The sequence below is a fragment of the Python bivittatus genome, unplaced genomic scaffold, assembly GCF_059951505.1.
Source record: "Python bivittatus isolate LINGU-HERP-01145 unplaced genomic scaffold, Pbiv_v1 ctg000080_np1212, whole genome shotgun sequence".
In the NCBI taxonomy this organism is placed as follows: domain Eukaryota; kingdom Metazoa; phylum Chordata; class Lepidosauria; order Squamata; family Pythonidae; genus Python; species Python bivittatus.
The window spans coordinates 52718423-52730469 of NW_028277035.1; the positions used below are offsets into that span (position 1 = coordinate 52718423).

Sequence of the window (12047 nt, forward strand, 5' to 3'; positions counted from 1 at the left end):
ACCCTTCCAAATCTAATGAATGCACAAAAGAAAGAACGTTGTGTGTGCGCGTGTGCACATATGTGCACTTGTGGTTTATCTTCCTTTTAAAACTGTGCATATTTTCATTACTTCTATGTTTAGGTTACAATCCTATATACAGTTAGCTCAAGAATAAGTTCCACTGAATTCTATGAAGCTTTCTCCTGAATAGCACGTATATTACATGGTCAAGAACACAAGAGAAGCTGCATCAAAAGCTTGTTTCAGGACAAGAACGTAATCCCTGATACATTCCAAAAAGCATGGTTGAGTTATATCCAAAGCTCGCCTTTTTCATGGCTTCCTTGTATTGTGCTTGGACCGTTTCAAGTTTAAATCTTCCTTTAAGTTTCATTTCTTCTATGCTACTTCCTGTAAATAGAAATTAATCTGTTAATGAGATTTTAGTAAGGGGCTAGGTCAATTTTTTAGTCTGTTTTTTGGCAATAGTGGGAATAGGAAATTCCCAATGGTGTGAATAGGAATGGAAGGCTTACAACTGCTTGCATCAGAATCTTTAAAAAACTCCCCCCAACCCCCCAAGTTGCTATTTTAGGATCAATTTCAAATGGTTTTTCAGGAGAGTTAAAATTAGGGATGCAAACAGTTTGTTTCTTAAGGACCTCCTACTCCCACCTCACCCTTATAATCCTTATAAAGTGCCAAAAAGACATTGTAATCAGACTGAGAAAAGGTAATTCTGGTCTGATTTGGAGTGGGAATCAGAGCAGTTAAGTGTTCCCACTACCATTCCCAATCTTAAGCTTGAAGAAAAAAATCACAGTGCCAAATTGTGGTTATTTTGGTGTCAAAATTCAGCAATATGGTCTCAGAGTGGTGATGGGAAATTATATGTGGCTAATAGATTGCCCATTCGTACCTTAAAAAAAATACATTTCTTATAAACATTGAGTTTTCATATGTAGGAATTAAAACTGTAATTTTAGACCGAAGACAAATAGGCAAATACCAAAAGCAGACAATCATATGTTCTGCCATGTTTGTATCTTCTTGCTAACAAAGTGGAAGACATTTTTAATGGCATATAATTCCATGATATCTTGTCATTGGTGCATGTTTTTTTTTACTGATTGTTTGCTAATAAAAGATTGATAAGTGACAAGCACAAGTCTGCATTTATGCATATAGTAAAAACACTGTTCCTTCACATAATATTATTTTTTACTATGTTATCCAACACGGAAATGTAGGAGAGAAGGAAAATAGAAATGAACTAAATTAATTTACCAGAAGATAAAAGTGGATTTGTTGCAATTTCTTTCTACATATCTATATACTTGCTTCATATCAATCCACTGCCCCTTACTGATCACTGTATTTATTGTCTACATACCAAATTGGCCTAATGATTTTGTCTCAGTTGTCAGAGTAATATCCCATTGGTCAGACGTTTTGAACTGATTGGTGCTATTTGGCAAGACAGACAGCTTAATATTTTGCTCTGTTTTCGACAAATTTGTTTCTGAAGAAACATCTGGGGTCAATGCCTGGGAAGCAATAATGTCTATCTCCTTCAAGTCATCTGCTGTAAAATCATCATTATCCCCAAATGGATCTTCCATTCCTTTACACTTCGGTGAAACAACACTTTTGTATCGCTTGTTTGGTGGGAAGCCATCACTGTGATTTCCAATATTATTATGGCCTATAGACCTCTGGAGAGATGAAGATGAAGAAGTAATTTTTGTCTGATCAACATCATATAGTTTGGAGCTGTTTCTCTTCTTATTTCCAAAGAAGTTATTCACTGACATTTTCTATAACATGGGCCTGGCAAATAGACAGAATAATATAAAATAGTTTAGAGCTCAAGCAAATGTTAATAATGAAGGGGCAGAAGATATCAGCAGAGTGACATAAACAAACTATATTAGGGTCTCATTCACATATTTCCTAGGGTCAGATTACTTAAAACCCAAGGTCATGCATATTTACCATGTGCACACAAGTAGAACTTCAAGAAGTTTATTTGTAGGTCCAATGATTTGCCCATAAAGGCAATTAAAGAAAAATCCAACAATTTAAACAGAATTATATTCAGGCCACAATCCTATACATGTTTACCTGGGAATAAGTCCAACTGAACTCAGGAGAGCTTATTTCTGAGTAGATATGCACAGGACTGCACTTTAAGCCATCTGCATTCCAGAGAAAAGCTGTAAAACAAAATTGATAGACAAACTTCTTAGAGCAGTGGTTCCCAAAATAAAGGATTTGGATTTAATATGGCACATTAGTGCAGCTTTTCTCAACTGAGGTTTCATGGAACCCTAGGATTCCATGAGAAGTCACTAGGGATTCCACAAGCAATGATGATTTGGGAAAAAAAATGTTTTTGAACTCTGTGCACTGTAGATATAATAATTTTTATGCATGGGGTCCCTGAGACTTGAATATTATCCTCCAGAATAAAAAAATTGAGAAAGACTGCTCTAGTGTGTAGGCAAGACACAAAAAAAGATCTTTAGGCACTTCATACTTCAATCCTTTACTGAAAAATAACTCCACCAAGTTCAGTAGTATTCACTGTAGAATGAGAATATTCTTAAAAGATGAACTATTGCAGCATTATTTTCATATGTAACAAGCTATTTATTCAGATGCCAATTCTAGACTTTCTGTTGCTCAAGTAATGTCGGTTTTAGTTTTCCAGTTATTAAATCTCACAATCTTAGGCTTTATATTAAAATCACCTTATTGTCACGTTTTTCCCTCTATCTTAGGTTCCCACTTACATGAATAGTCCTTCAGCCCCTTGAAGCTTTTACCTACATAAATAGCCCACCCTAACCTCCAAAAATATGTCTGCAAAATGAATTTATATTTATAGTTAACTGATCATTAACTTAAGCCCGACTTAATAAGTTACTGAGTTTTCTGGGCTCTTATGCCACACTGAACCATAAACTAGCCACAGCGGCTGGATTCGCTCACCCACTGGTTGGTTATTTTATGGTTCACTGTGCCTGAGAACACGGACATCCCATCCTACCATTTTTCACTTCACCCGGGTATCTAACTTGCATACTCGGTTTTTCTTATTACGGAAAAACGAGATAAAGTGGAAGCGACGAAGGAAATGGTTTGGAGAGAAAACAGGGTTACCTCCTCCACTGTGAAAAGAAATTAGAAACAGGCGGAACGCGGAAATCCCCCTTCGTGCATCAGAGAAGGCGCGCCGAGGGTCACGTTCCCTGCTGCAGCGCGGCGACGGCTTCCACTTCCCCTGCAGCTCTGCATCCTACCCGCCCTTGTCCTTCCGTCTCGTCTCGTCCTCAGCACTTCCGCAACATCGAGACCGACTGGCTAGGAAAGCGAGGCAGCCGGGCTTCAACGAACAGCACCGCCTGAAAGAGGAAAATAGACCGCTGGAGCGTGTCCTCCCGAACAGCGCGCCTGATAGCCGCCACGCCCCCAACCCCCAGCGACCAATCGCTAGCTGGCTTCCGACCAATGACAGCACGTTTGGCTCGTTCTACCAATGGTGTTAAGATCCGATCGGCTTTCCGGAAAAGTAACGTAAGTCGCCGCGCGACAGAAACGCGGCAGCGTCAGAGCGTGAAACACCGAAGAAGCGGAAAAAGGAGGCGGCAGTGGGCAGATTTTCTTTCGTGGGTTTATTTCCAAATAGTTTGTCTTCATTATTATTCATCTTTGCCTACTTTCTGGGTGGGGTGGTAAAAATGACAACGTCGAAATCCAGGCCTTTAAGGTGCAGCCACTAAATTCCCGCCTTCCACAATAAAATGAAAAGGAGCAGCCACAAAGTCAAAAGTTCTCCGGATCTGAAAGGGAGAGATTAAGATGGAAATACAGTTTGATTGCTATTTACTGTTTGTGTCTACACAGTAGCTTCCTGTCTAAATACTGTAATAAAATCACAGTACAGCACTGCAAAAATGTACAATCAATGAGAAAAATAAATGATAAACTAGGAGCAGTCAAATCCACAGGTTTTTGGCATTCTTAAAAAGGGAAACACATACTATTTAAATTGATATGGCCCCTCTCTTACCATGATTGTAGGTGGATAACAGTCAATTTAACAAGTCAACAATAATTTAAAACAACAGACCACACTCAGAGCATGTCTTCAACACCAAGATAGGCTGGCCCAATAGCCTGGCCCAAATGCCCAGGACAAGAACAAGGTCTTCAATGTCTTATGAAAAGCCAACAGTGAGGGCTGTCTGAATCTGCAGGGTCTGTTATTTCATAGGGCAGGCCCTGCAATAGAGAAGGCTGGTTTTCATTAGAAGACATTGTTTAATACAGGGGACCTGGAGCCTATCCTATCAGATCTTATGGGACAAACAGAAATGGTTGGAAACAGGCAATCCTGCAGATAACATAGCTCTATGCCACAATCGGCTTTTTAGGTAATGATCACCACTTTGAATAGCACCCAGAAGACCACTGGGAGCCAGAGGAGCTCACAAAATAGAAGTGTTACATGGGTATACCAAGGCACATCCATAACTACCCACGCCACTAAAACTTCCAAGTTGTCTTCAAGGGCAGCCTATGTTGAGCACACTGCATTAATTCAGATGGGAGTGACCAAAGAAGAGTGACAGTGAGTAAAGCTGCCTAATCTAGGAATTGGCACACAAGATGGAGCTGTGCAAAGACCTCCTATTCATGGATGCTCCTCAAGGAACAGCTGAGTCTACGAGCCCCCCTCCCAATTTGTGGACCACCTGTTTCCTGGGAAGTGCTATCCCATTCAGAAACAAAGATATTAAGTCCTAAGATCTATGAGGATCCATGAGAGCATCCATATGCTATCCCTGCTTAAATAGTTTTCTCACTGGCTATGTTTGCATAAGACAATCAGGTATGATGAAGCTATGTTCATGTCACACACCTATCCATAGTTAACTGAACCATGCTTTATTTAATTTTCTAGATGCACACAACACTCTGAACCATAAGCTAACTTTCAAAGATGATTGGATAGTTTGTGATTCAGTGTGTTATGCAAATGCAGCAAGTCCAAAACCTGTAGTGTAATCATTTCCAGGACTAACCCTCCACCTGGAGCATGCAAGGTTTATTAGTGGATGGCCAGCATAACTATGGCTTATCTGAGTTTCAGATTATCTGAAACTAGAGGTGAAATATGAGGATAGCCCTCTTGTCTAGTCTCTGGCTACACTAAATGGCAGTTTTTCATAATATATTGTCAGGATCTGCGCAAGCTAGAACCTTCGATTGCTTTTTATTTAGTTTTCACAATGTATATTAAATGGTTAATAGTAAAATGGTAATTGCAAACCGCTTGCTTGACCTGCCATTGAAGTTAGAAGGAAGGGGGGGAGAGAATGCCAGGTGCTGTTATCTTTACACAGGCATCTCCAAGGCCAAGCGTTGTGAGAACCGGAGCAAGGCCGAAGAATTTCAAGCGGGAAAAGAGAAGAACAAGGGGGGGGGAGAGTTTGGGCTTAAAAAGGAAGGGTTTTGCTTTGTAGAATTAGACTCAACAAACTATAGCTGCTGTGCATTTCTCCCAATAAAGAAATCTTTGATGGAACTGTTTGGTCTCCAGAGGATTTACTGAACTTTGGGAATGAGTGTGCAGACTCTGACATTTTGTTGAGTCTCACCATTCCTAGCGAGGGATTTACCCGGGGGAAAATCCCACTGTGGAAGTCCCTCTCAACAAAAGCCCAGGATGAAGGAAGAGATTCTTGAACTTGGAGCAGAAGGGGGGTGCGAAGAGGAGGAAGAACCCCTAACAGCCACCTATGCGCGCCTTCCTCCACCCCGCGACCCCGAGCGGCATATAACCAAGATATGGAGCCTGGAAGAGTTGTTCGGGGGACCATCGTTCCTGGAGATGGGTCCCGAAGAGCGTTGGGCTCTAATTACGGGGAGAGTAGAATCCACCCGCATGGGAGCCATAGAGGAGGGCATGAGCATGCTGCAAGCTGAGAACAGCATGATACGAAATGAATTGAGAGGTCTGAGTGAGATAATAAGGCGTTCAGGTATGTTCCGGGGCCCCAAGGCAGAGGGGGAGTGCGGAGAAGAGAGGGTGGAGGAGACGCAGCCAGCCACCTCCCCTCCTCCCGCGGCGATAGCTCCAACCGCTCCGGCAGCCCAGGGGCCTCCACCTGCTCAAGCCGCGCGGGTTGTGCGCCTCCCGGCCGCCCGACGACGGCTCGCCCCACCTCAAGGCAACCAAGACGCCCTCCTAAAACGCTGGGGGTTAACCGAAAAATTTAACGAAGAACGGAGTGAATTGCCTAACTTCATGGCCCAAGTGACAATGTGCATGGAGCAAATGGGCCACCTATTCGCCTCCGACCGAGAGCGCGTGATTTACGTTTGCAGGGCGCTTTCCGGGAAGGCAGGGGAGTGGCTGATCGAAATGCGCGAAGCCCAAGCACCCGAACTGCACCACCTCGGCCGGTTTCTAGCAGCCCTACGGAGGAGATTTGGGGACCCGGGAGCAGTCACGAGGGCTCACTCCCAATTAGCGAAAGTGAGGCAAGGATCTCGCAGCGTCGGAGACTACGCTTTGGAGTTCCGGAGCATCGCGGGGAAGTTACTCGAATGGCCGGAACAGTTTAAAATCACCTGCTTCCAGCAAGGTATGCGACGCGACCTGTGGCAACTATGCTACGCGCGAGCAAGCCCACGTACCCTTGACGGATGGATCGAGCATGCCGCGGAGATGGAAGCCAATTGGATGGCTGTGGATCCGGAGTTCAGGCGGAAGTTCAGCGGTTCTGCGCAGGGGCCTCGGAAACCACCAGCGAGAGACGAGAAATTTCCTAGAGCGGCAAAGCAACGCGTCTGTTTTCGTGCGGAGAGCCGGGGCATTTCGCGCCAGCCTGCACCAAGTGATGCCTGCGCGTGCGCGGGAGCCGCGGAAAACCTCCGGAACGGCTCAGAAACCTACCGGCAGTAAAGGGAAGAAGGGAACCGCGGCTGGGGGAACGGGGTCACTGTTCCCAGATCTCATCCTTTATGAAGAAGGCTTGGTGGGGAAGGAGCAGAAAACCTCAAACGGCAAGCTCCTGACAAAATGGCGGGCGCGACGGACGACGAGGACGACGATTCCGATGAGGACGAGGGGGTTTTCTTCCGAATGTGAAACCATTCGTTTTGTTGAAGGGCGGCATGTCAGGATCTGCGCAAGCTAGAACCTTCGATTGCTTTTTATTTAGTTTTCACAATGTAAAATGGTTAATAGTAAAATGCTAATTACAAACCGCTTGCTTGACCTGCCATTGAAGTTAGAAGGAAGGGGGGGAGAGAATGCCAGGTGCTGTTATCTTTACACAGGCATCTCCAAGGCCATGCGCTGTGAGAACCGGAGCAAGGCCGAAGAATTTCAAGTGGGAAAAGAGAAGAACAAGGGGGGGGGAGTTTGGGCTTAAAAAGGAAGGGTTTTGCTTTGTAGAATTACTCAACAAACTATAGCTACTGTGCATTTCTCCCAATAAAGAAATCTTTGATGGAACTGTTTGGTCTCCAGAGGATTTACTGAACTTTGGGAATGAGTGTGCAGCCTCTGACATATATTATGGCTGACCCAGGGTAGGTAACATGATATCCCTGATACTAATGAGCCCATTCACCTACTTTAAAAAAAATTTAAAAAGATAAATGGAGAAGTAGTATACTACATACAAAGTATTAATCTTTATAGGTAAAGTTAAAATCTCTCTTGTTAAGCTCTACTGGTGACTTCGTGGACACATTCTTGTAATTTTCTTAGCAACAGTACAGGATATCAGGCCTTTTTCCATTTTTTTAAACTTCCTCACCTATAGCCCTGCATGTCCAGTCTCCTGTTTAAACACTAAGTACTGTAGGTAAAAATCTACTTAATTTTTTGAGATCATCTGAGGTTGTCTAGATGCTGCCATCTACCTGGGCATCAGCCTCAAGGATCCTGTTTATATTTACACTTCCAAGCTACCACATAGGTCTCATAAACATTCTAAAAAAAGAAAAATGGGAAATTAAGGTGGGGGTGGGGTAAGCATCGTCATCAATTTGTCTTTTGGTAAGTTGATGTTTTGTGATTAGCCATCACCACTCTGGCAGCCATTCTGTGCAAAAAAAGTAGCCACTCTTCTAAAAAGATTGCTTTCCCTGACAGTCAAAAAACATTTGTTTGGCAAACTTGGCTAATATTGACAAACTTATAGTCCTTGAAATGTATTTCTCACACGCACTAGCAAAAGCCCACTTAATTCCCTCTAGTTAAGTGCCTAAAGGAGAATTATTGAACTCTCTCTAGCCCTATATCTTAATCTAGGACAACAGATAATTGTCTACATCTGGTGCCTGTGTGCAGTAAGAAACAAAGATAAATGATTAACTTTCTAGTGATAACGATAGAAAATACCCATACTTCCCAGGCCATAAATGTATTGCTATGCTGCCGTTCAAAGGTATAAACATAAATGTGGAAAATAAGCCTATGCCCAACCAGACAGTAGATCAGATAGCACAAAGGTGAGGAACCCATGGCCTAGACACTGCTGAATTACAAACCAGCTGTCAACCAACGTGACCAAAAGTGAGGGATAAGAACTGTACTTCAATAATATCAGGATTGTCAGAGATTTGCTACTCCTAACAGCATGAGATGCTTTGATCTTTAGAGGAAGGATACTTGAAACCACTGGACAACTCCTGGCCTTTCTCAATAGCACATCTTGCTGAATGTAGTTTGGGTTTTATGCAACAAGGCACTTTTTACATTCTCAGATATCAGAAAAGGATTTGATTAAACACATGAAACAATGATACAGCTTGCTAAAAGCTTTTTATTTGAGACTTTATTGAAACCTGCCATCTCTTATTTCATTCAAATCTCAGCTCTGCACAACTAATAGGGCCATAGAGAAGTGAAGCTCCCTCAGTAATATTTTCAGTCCCCATGTGTTTTATCATTTATTTACATGCATTAAAAGCCTTGTTCTTTCAAATGCCACAGCCTTGCATGAAATTGTGCAAAGTTCTCATTCAACATCAGAATAAGCACCACACAGAAGTGCTATACAACTGATACTAATGCAAGGCATATTTCTGAATCACACCTCTTTTCATCTCCCCTGGAATAGGAGATGATGTACAGCAGCCCAAATAAAGTTGCTACCCTTGATAAAAGCATGTGTATATCTAGCTTCCTTACACTACACAGCAGTAACATTCGACTAGTTTATTAATAGTACAAACCAAAGGACTGCCCAATAATGTTACTCCAAAAGTACGCAATACATTTCCTGAGTGGTAAATGTGTCCACAAACCTTGGAAAAATCATTTACAGATCTATTACCTTTATACCAACATATTATTTGTGGATACGATTACCTTGCCTAACACCACTGAACTTTTAATTCAAAAGTTTATATGAGCAATAATCTTTTGTTACGGCTTCCTTGGATTTTCAAGATGCACTACAGTCCTAGTGACAGGAGTGGCAATCAGGCTAAGAAATGTATTACTGTAGATTTATATCCCACTTTTTGTACAGGAGCTCTAGGGGATGTACAGAGAGCTCCTATTTTTTTCCCAAAACAACAATCCTGTGAGGTAGGTTGGGGTGAGAGTGACTAGCCCAAAGTCACCTGGGGAGCTTCCGCGGCTGAAGGTGGACTAGAACCTGGGTCTCCTTGCGTCTACTCCAATACCTTAACCCCTCCACCGCATTGTCTGATTAGATTTTTACTCCGCCCTTCCGCAAGATGTTCAAGGTGGCATTTCTGGCGCAGTAGTCCTGTGACACATCCAGCTCTCGCCACATATTTCAACTACATGGTCACCCGATTGCACCACCTTGCCCACAGTTTCCCAGGTGAGCAAACTCCTACCCCATTTCCTGTGTGCTTTTGCGAAAACGCATCACGCGCTTTTACAACCAACTCCGGGCTGCCTCGCCGGCTAGGAGACGTAACGCTCCCCCTCCTCCGCTCACCAGCCTGTAAACACCTCCGCCTCCGAACTCTTCTACTTTCCGCGCGGAGGAAAGCGCCCGTCTTCTGCCCCAGCACCTCCCTCCCGCGCTGACGCAGAGAACAAACAATCAGTGGGCCCTTGGGTCCCGCCCCTCTCTAACTTTCCGCGCGGGGAGAATAGGAGACAGCGGCTTCCTTTTCTCCGACCCGGCCAATCACGAGACGGCGTGTCATTTCTCACCCAATCGGAAGACGCGGTTTCGCGTCCTCCAGACGGAACCCCAGTTTCTGTGAGGTAGCCGCCTGCCCTCGCCTCCATTGGCTGTTGCTGGTCACGCCCCCCGTGTGTGGAGGCGGAGGGGACGGCCGCCCGTCTTCTGTGTCCCCGATCTGTTTACTCCTCGCGCTCGGCTCCCCAGCGGCGGCTGAGTGGGTGGCGGCGGCGGCGGCGGCAGCAGCAGCTGAGCCGGCGGCGCCGATCGGCAGCTGTGTCACCCCTCCCTTCCCCGCAACATCTGCCGCCTTCGCCGTTCCGCAGCCCGCAGAGAGAGCGAGAGAGCGAGAGTTGCCTGGGGAGAGCCATGAAGACGGAGATCTCCACGGCCGCGGGCTTCATCACCCGCCTCCTCAGGACGCCCGGCGGCATCGACGACGAGGAGCTGCGTTGCTTCAGCGAGTCCCTCCAGGAGGCACTCCGAGGTGAGGCGGCGGCGAGAGACGTCTCTGCCTCCGCGCCGCCGCCGCCGCCGGGACGAGCAAGCCAGAGCCCGGCGCCCCTCAGCTGCCTGGCGCCGTTGCGCGGCAGCCCGCGCCGCCGCCTGCCCAAAGAGGACGTCCGTCTGTCCGTCCCGTCCCGTCCCGTCCCGTCCGCGGCGCGACAGCAGCCTCCCGCGGCGCCTGTGCCGGGCTCCAAGTTCCCCGGGTCCCGCCACCTCCTGCCCCCCGCCGGGCATCCCTTCCTGGCCCGCGCGCCGCTCGCCCGTTCCCGGTCGGCGCCCCTGCGTCCCTGGAGCAGCTTCGGGCCCCCTCCGCGCTCGGCTGCCCCAGCCCACCCACCGTTGGGCGGCGGGACCTCCTGCTCGGCGTCGGACTTGGCCGAACGGCTCCTCCTGGTCGACGGGGGTCGTTCTCCTTGCAGTCCCCACCCCCACCCCGTCCCTGCTTGCGGTCCCCGGCCGGGGGGGAGCCCGGTTCGGCTCGTTCTGGAGCGCCCGAGGGCCGGCTGCGCAGGCTGTAACCCTTCTCCCGTTTTTCCTTTGTTCCTGTTTGCAGACCATTATAAGCACCACTGGTTCCCCCTGATGCCCTCCAAAGGCTCTGGGTACCGCTGCATTAGGATCAATCACAAGATGGACCCCTTGATAGGCAAGGCAGCAGGCATGATTGGACTAAGCCATGAGAGACTCTTCCAGCTCCTGCCCAGCGAACTAACTCTCTGGGTTGACCCGTTTGAGGTGTCCTATCGTATAGGAGAAGATGGGTCTATCTGCGTCCTCTACGAAGGCCCTGAGCCAGCCATGAAGAATGCCAAAGCTCTGGAGAGCAGAAGCAGCTGTAAAGAGGAGTGGAGAATTGGCAGAGCCAGCCCTTCCAAGAACTACAACATGATGACAGTTTCCAGTTAAAAAAAAAAAAACATTCCCTGTACAATGATGTATGTATGTATCCCACTTTGATAATGAAGTTAGATGATGTAATTGATATGTTGATTTTCACCCCATAGTCATTAAAGTTGTAGTAGTACTGCCAAACTCTTTGTTTTGTGGCCAAGGGCTAATGTATAAAAACAGTTCTTTTACATGTTTTCTGGATTGTATACTGTAAATGAAATTGTACAGTCAATGCAATTGTTTTACAGATTTATATTTTGGAAAAAAATCCTTGGCTATTTGTAATAAAAATGAAATTAATTTCATTTATTTTTTATTTTTATAATGACTTTTACTTTACAATAGTGTTCCTCCATCATCGCTGCATTTCTTGAGCAATAACGTAGGGATGGACATAAGAAAGAAAACAGGGATAGGGAGGTGGGTGGGCACTAGATACTCCAATCAATAGGATTTTTTAAACTTACCCAATAA

At 45.6% G+C, this 12047-nt stretch overlaps 2 protein-coding genes across 9 annotated transcripts in view; one reads left to right on the plus strand and one right to left on the minus strand.

Moving 5' to 3' along the window:
* The window catches only part of ATRIP (ATR interacting protein), a 28853-nt gene extending 18815 nt beyond the window's left edge, over window positions 1–10038 (minus strand). Inside the window, exons 1-6 of one of the 8 annotated variants that reach the window (XM_088134095.1) lie at window positions 6691–6781; window positions 3705–3827; window positions 3148–3389; window positions 2107–2198; window positions 1376–1812; window positions 311–393 (exon numbers count right to left, since the gene is read on the minus strand). In XM_088134095.1, coding sequence (XP_087990221.1) covers window positions 311–393; window positions 1376–1796 — 504 coding nt within the window. In that variant the 5' untranslated portion in view covers window positions 1797–1812; window positions 2107–2198; window positions 3148–3389; window positions 3705–3827; window positions 6691–6781. Of the gene's footprint in view, window positions 1–310; window positions 394–1375; window positions 1813–2106; window positions 2199–3147; window positions 3828–6624; window positions 6642–6690; window positions 6817–9879 lie in introns of those variants that run through there. The other 7 variants (XM_088134094.1, XM_088134097.1, XM_088134092.1 and 4 more) reach the window with 7 other exon arrangements.
* Window positions 10039–10318: 280 nt separating this feature from the next.
* On the plus strand, window positions 10319–11878 carry LOC148216704 (protein BTG1-like). The gene is made up of 2 exons (XM_088134100.1): window positions 10319–10662; window positions 11236–11878. The coding sequence occupies exons 1-2, from the start codon at window positions 10545–10547 to the stop codon at window positions 11586–11588; spliced, it is 471 nt and encodes a 156-aa protein (XP_087990226.1). The 5' UTR covers window positions 10319–10544; the 3' UTR covers window positions 11589–11878.
* The last annotated feature ends 169 nt before the right edge of the window (window positions 11879–12047 follow it).

Excerpts from the sequence above, each read along its gene's own strand:
- LOC148216704 (XM_088134100.1), top strand. The coding sequence starts at position 10,545 with ATGAAGACGGAGATCTCCACGGCCGCGGGCTTCATCACCCGCCTCCTC. Across the intron at positions 10,663-11,235 it reads CCTCCAGGAGGCACTCCGAG|ACCATTATAAGCACCACTGG; the intron begins GTGAGGCGGCGG and ends TCCTGTTTGCAG.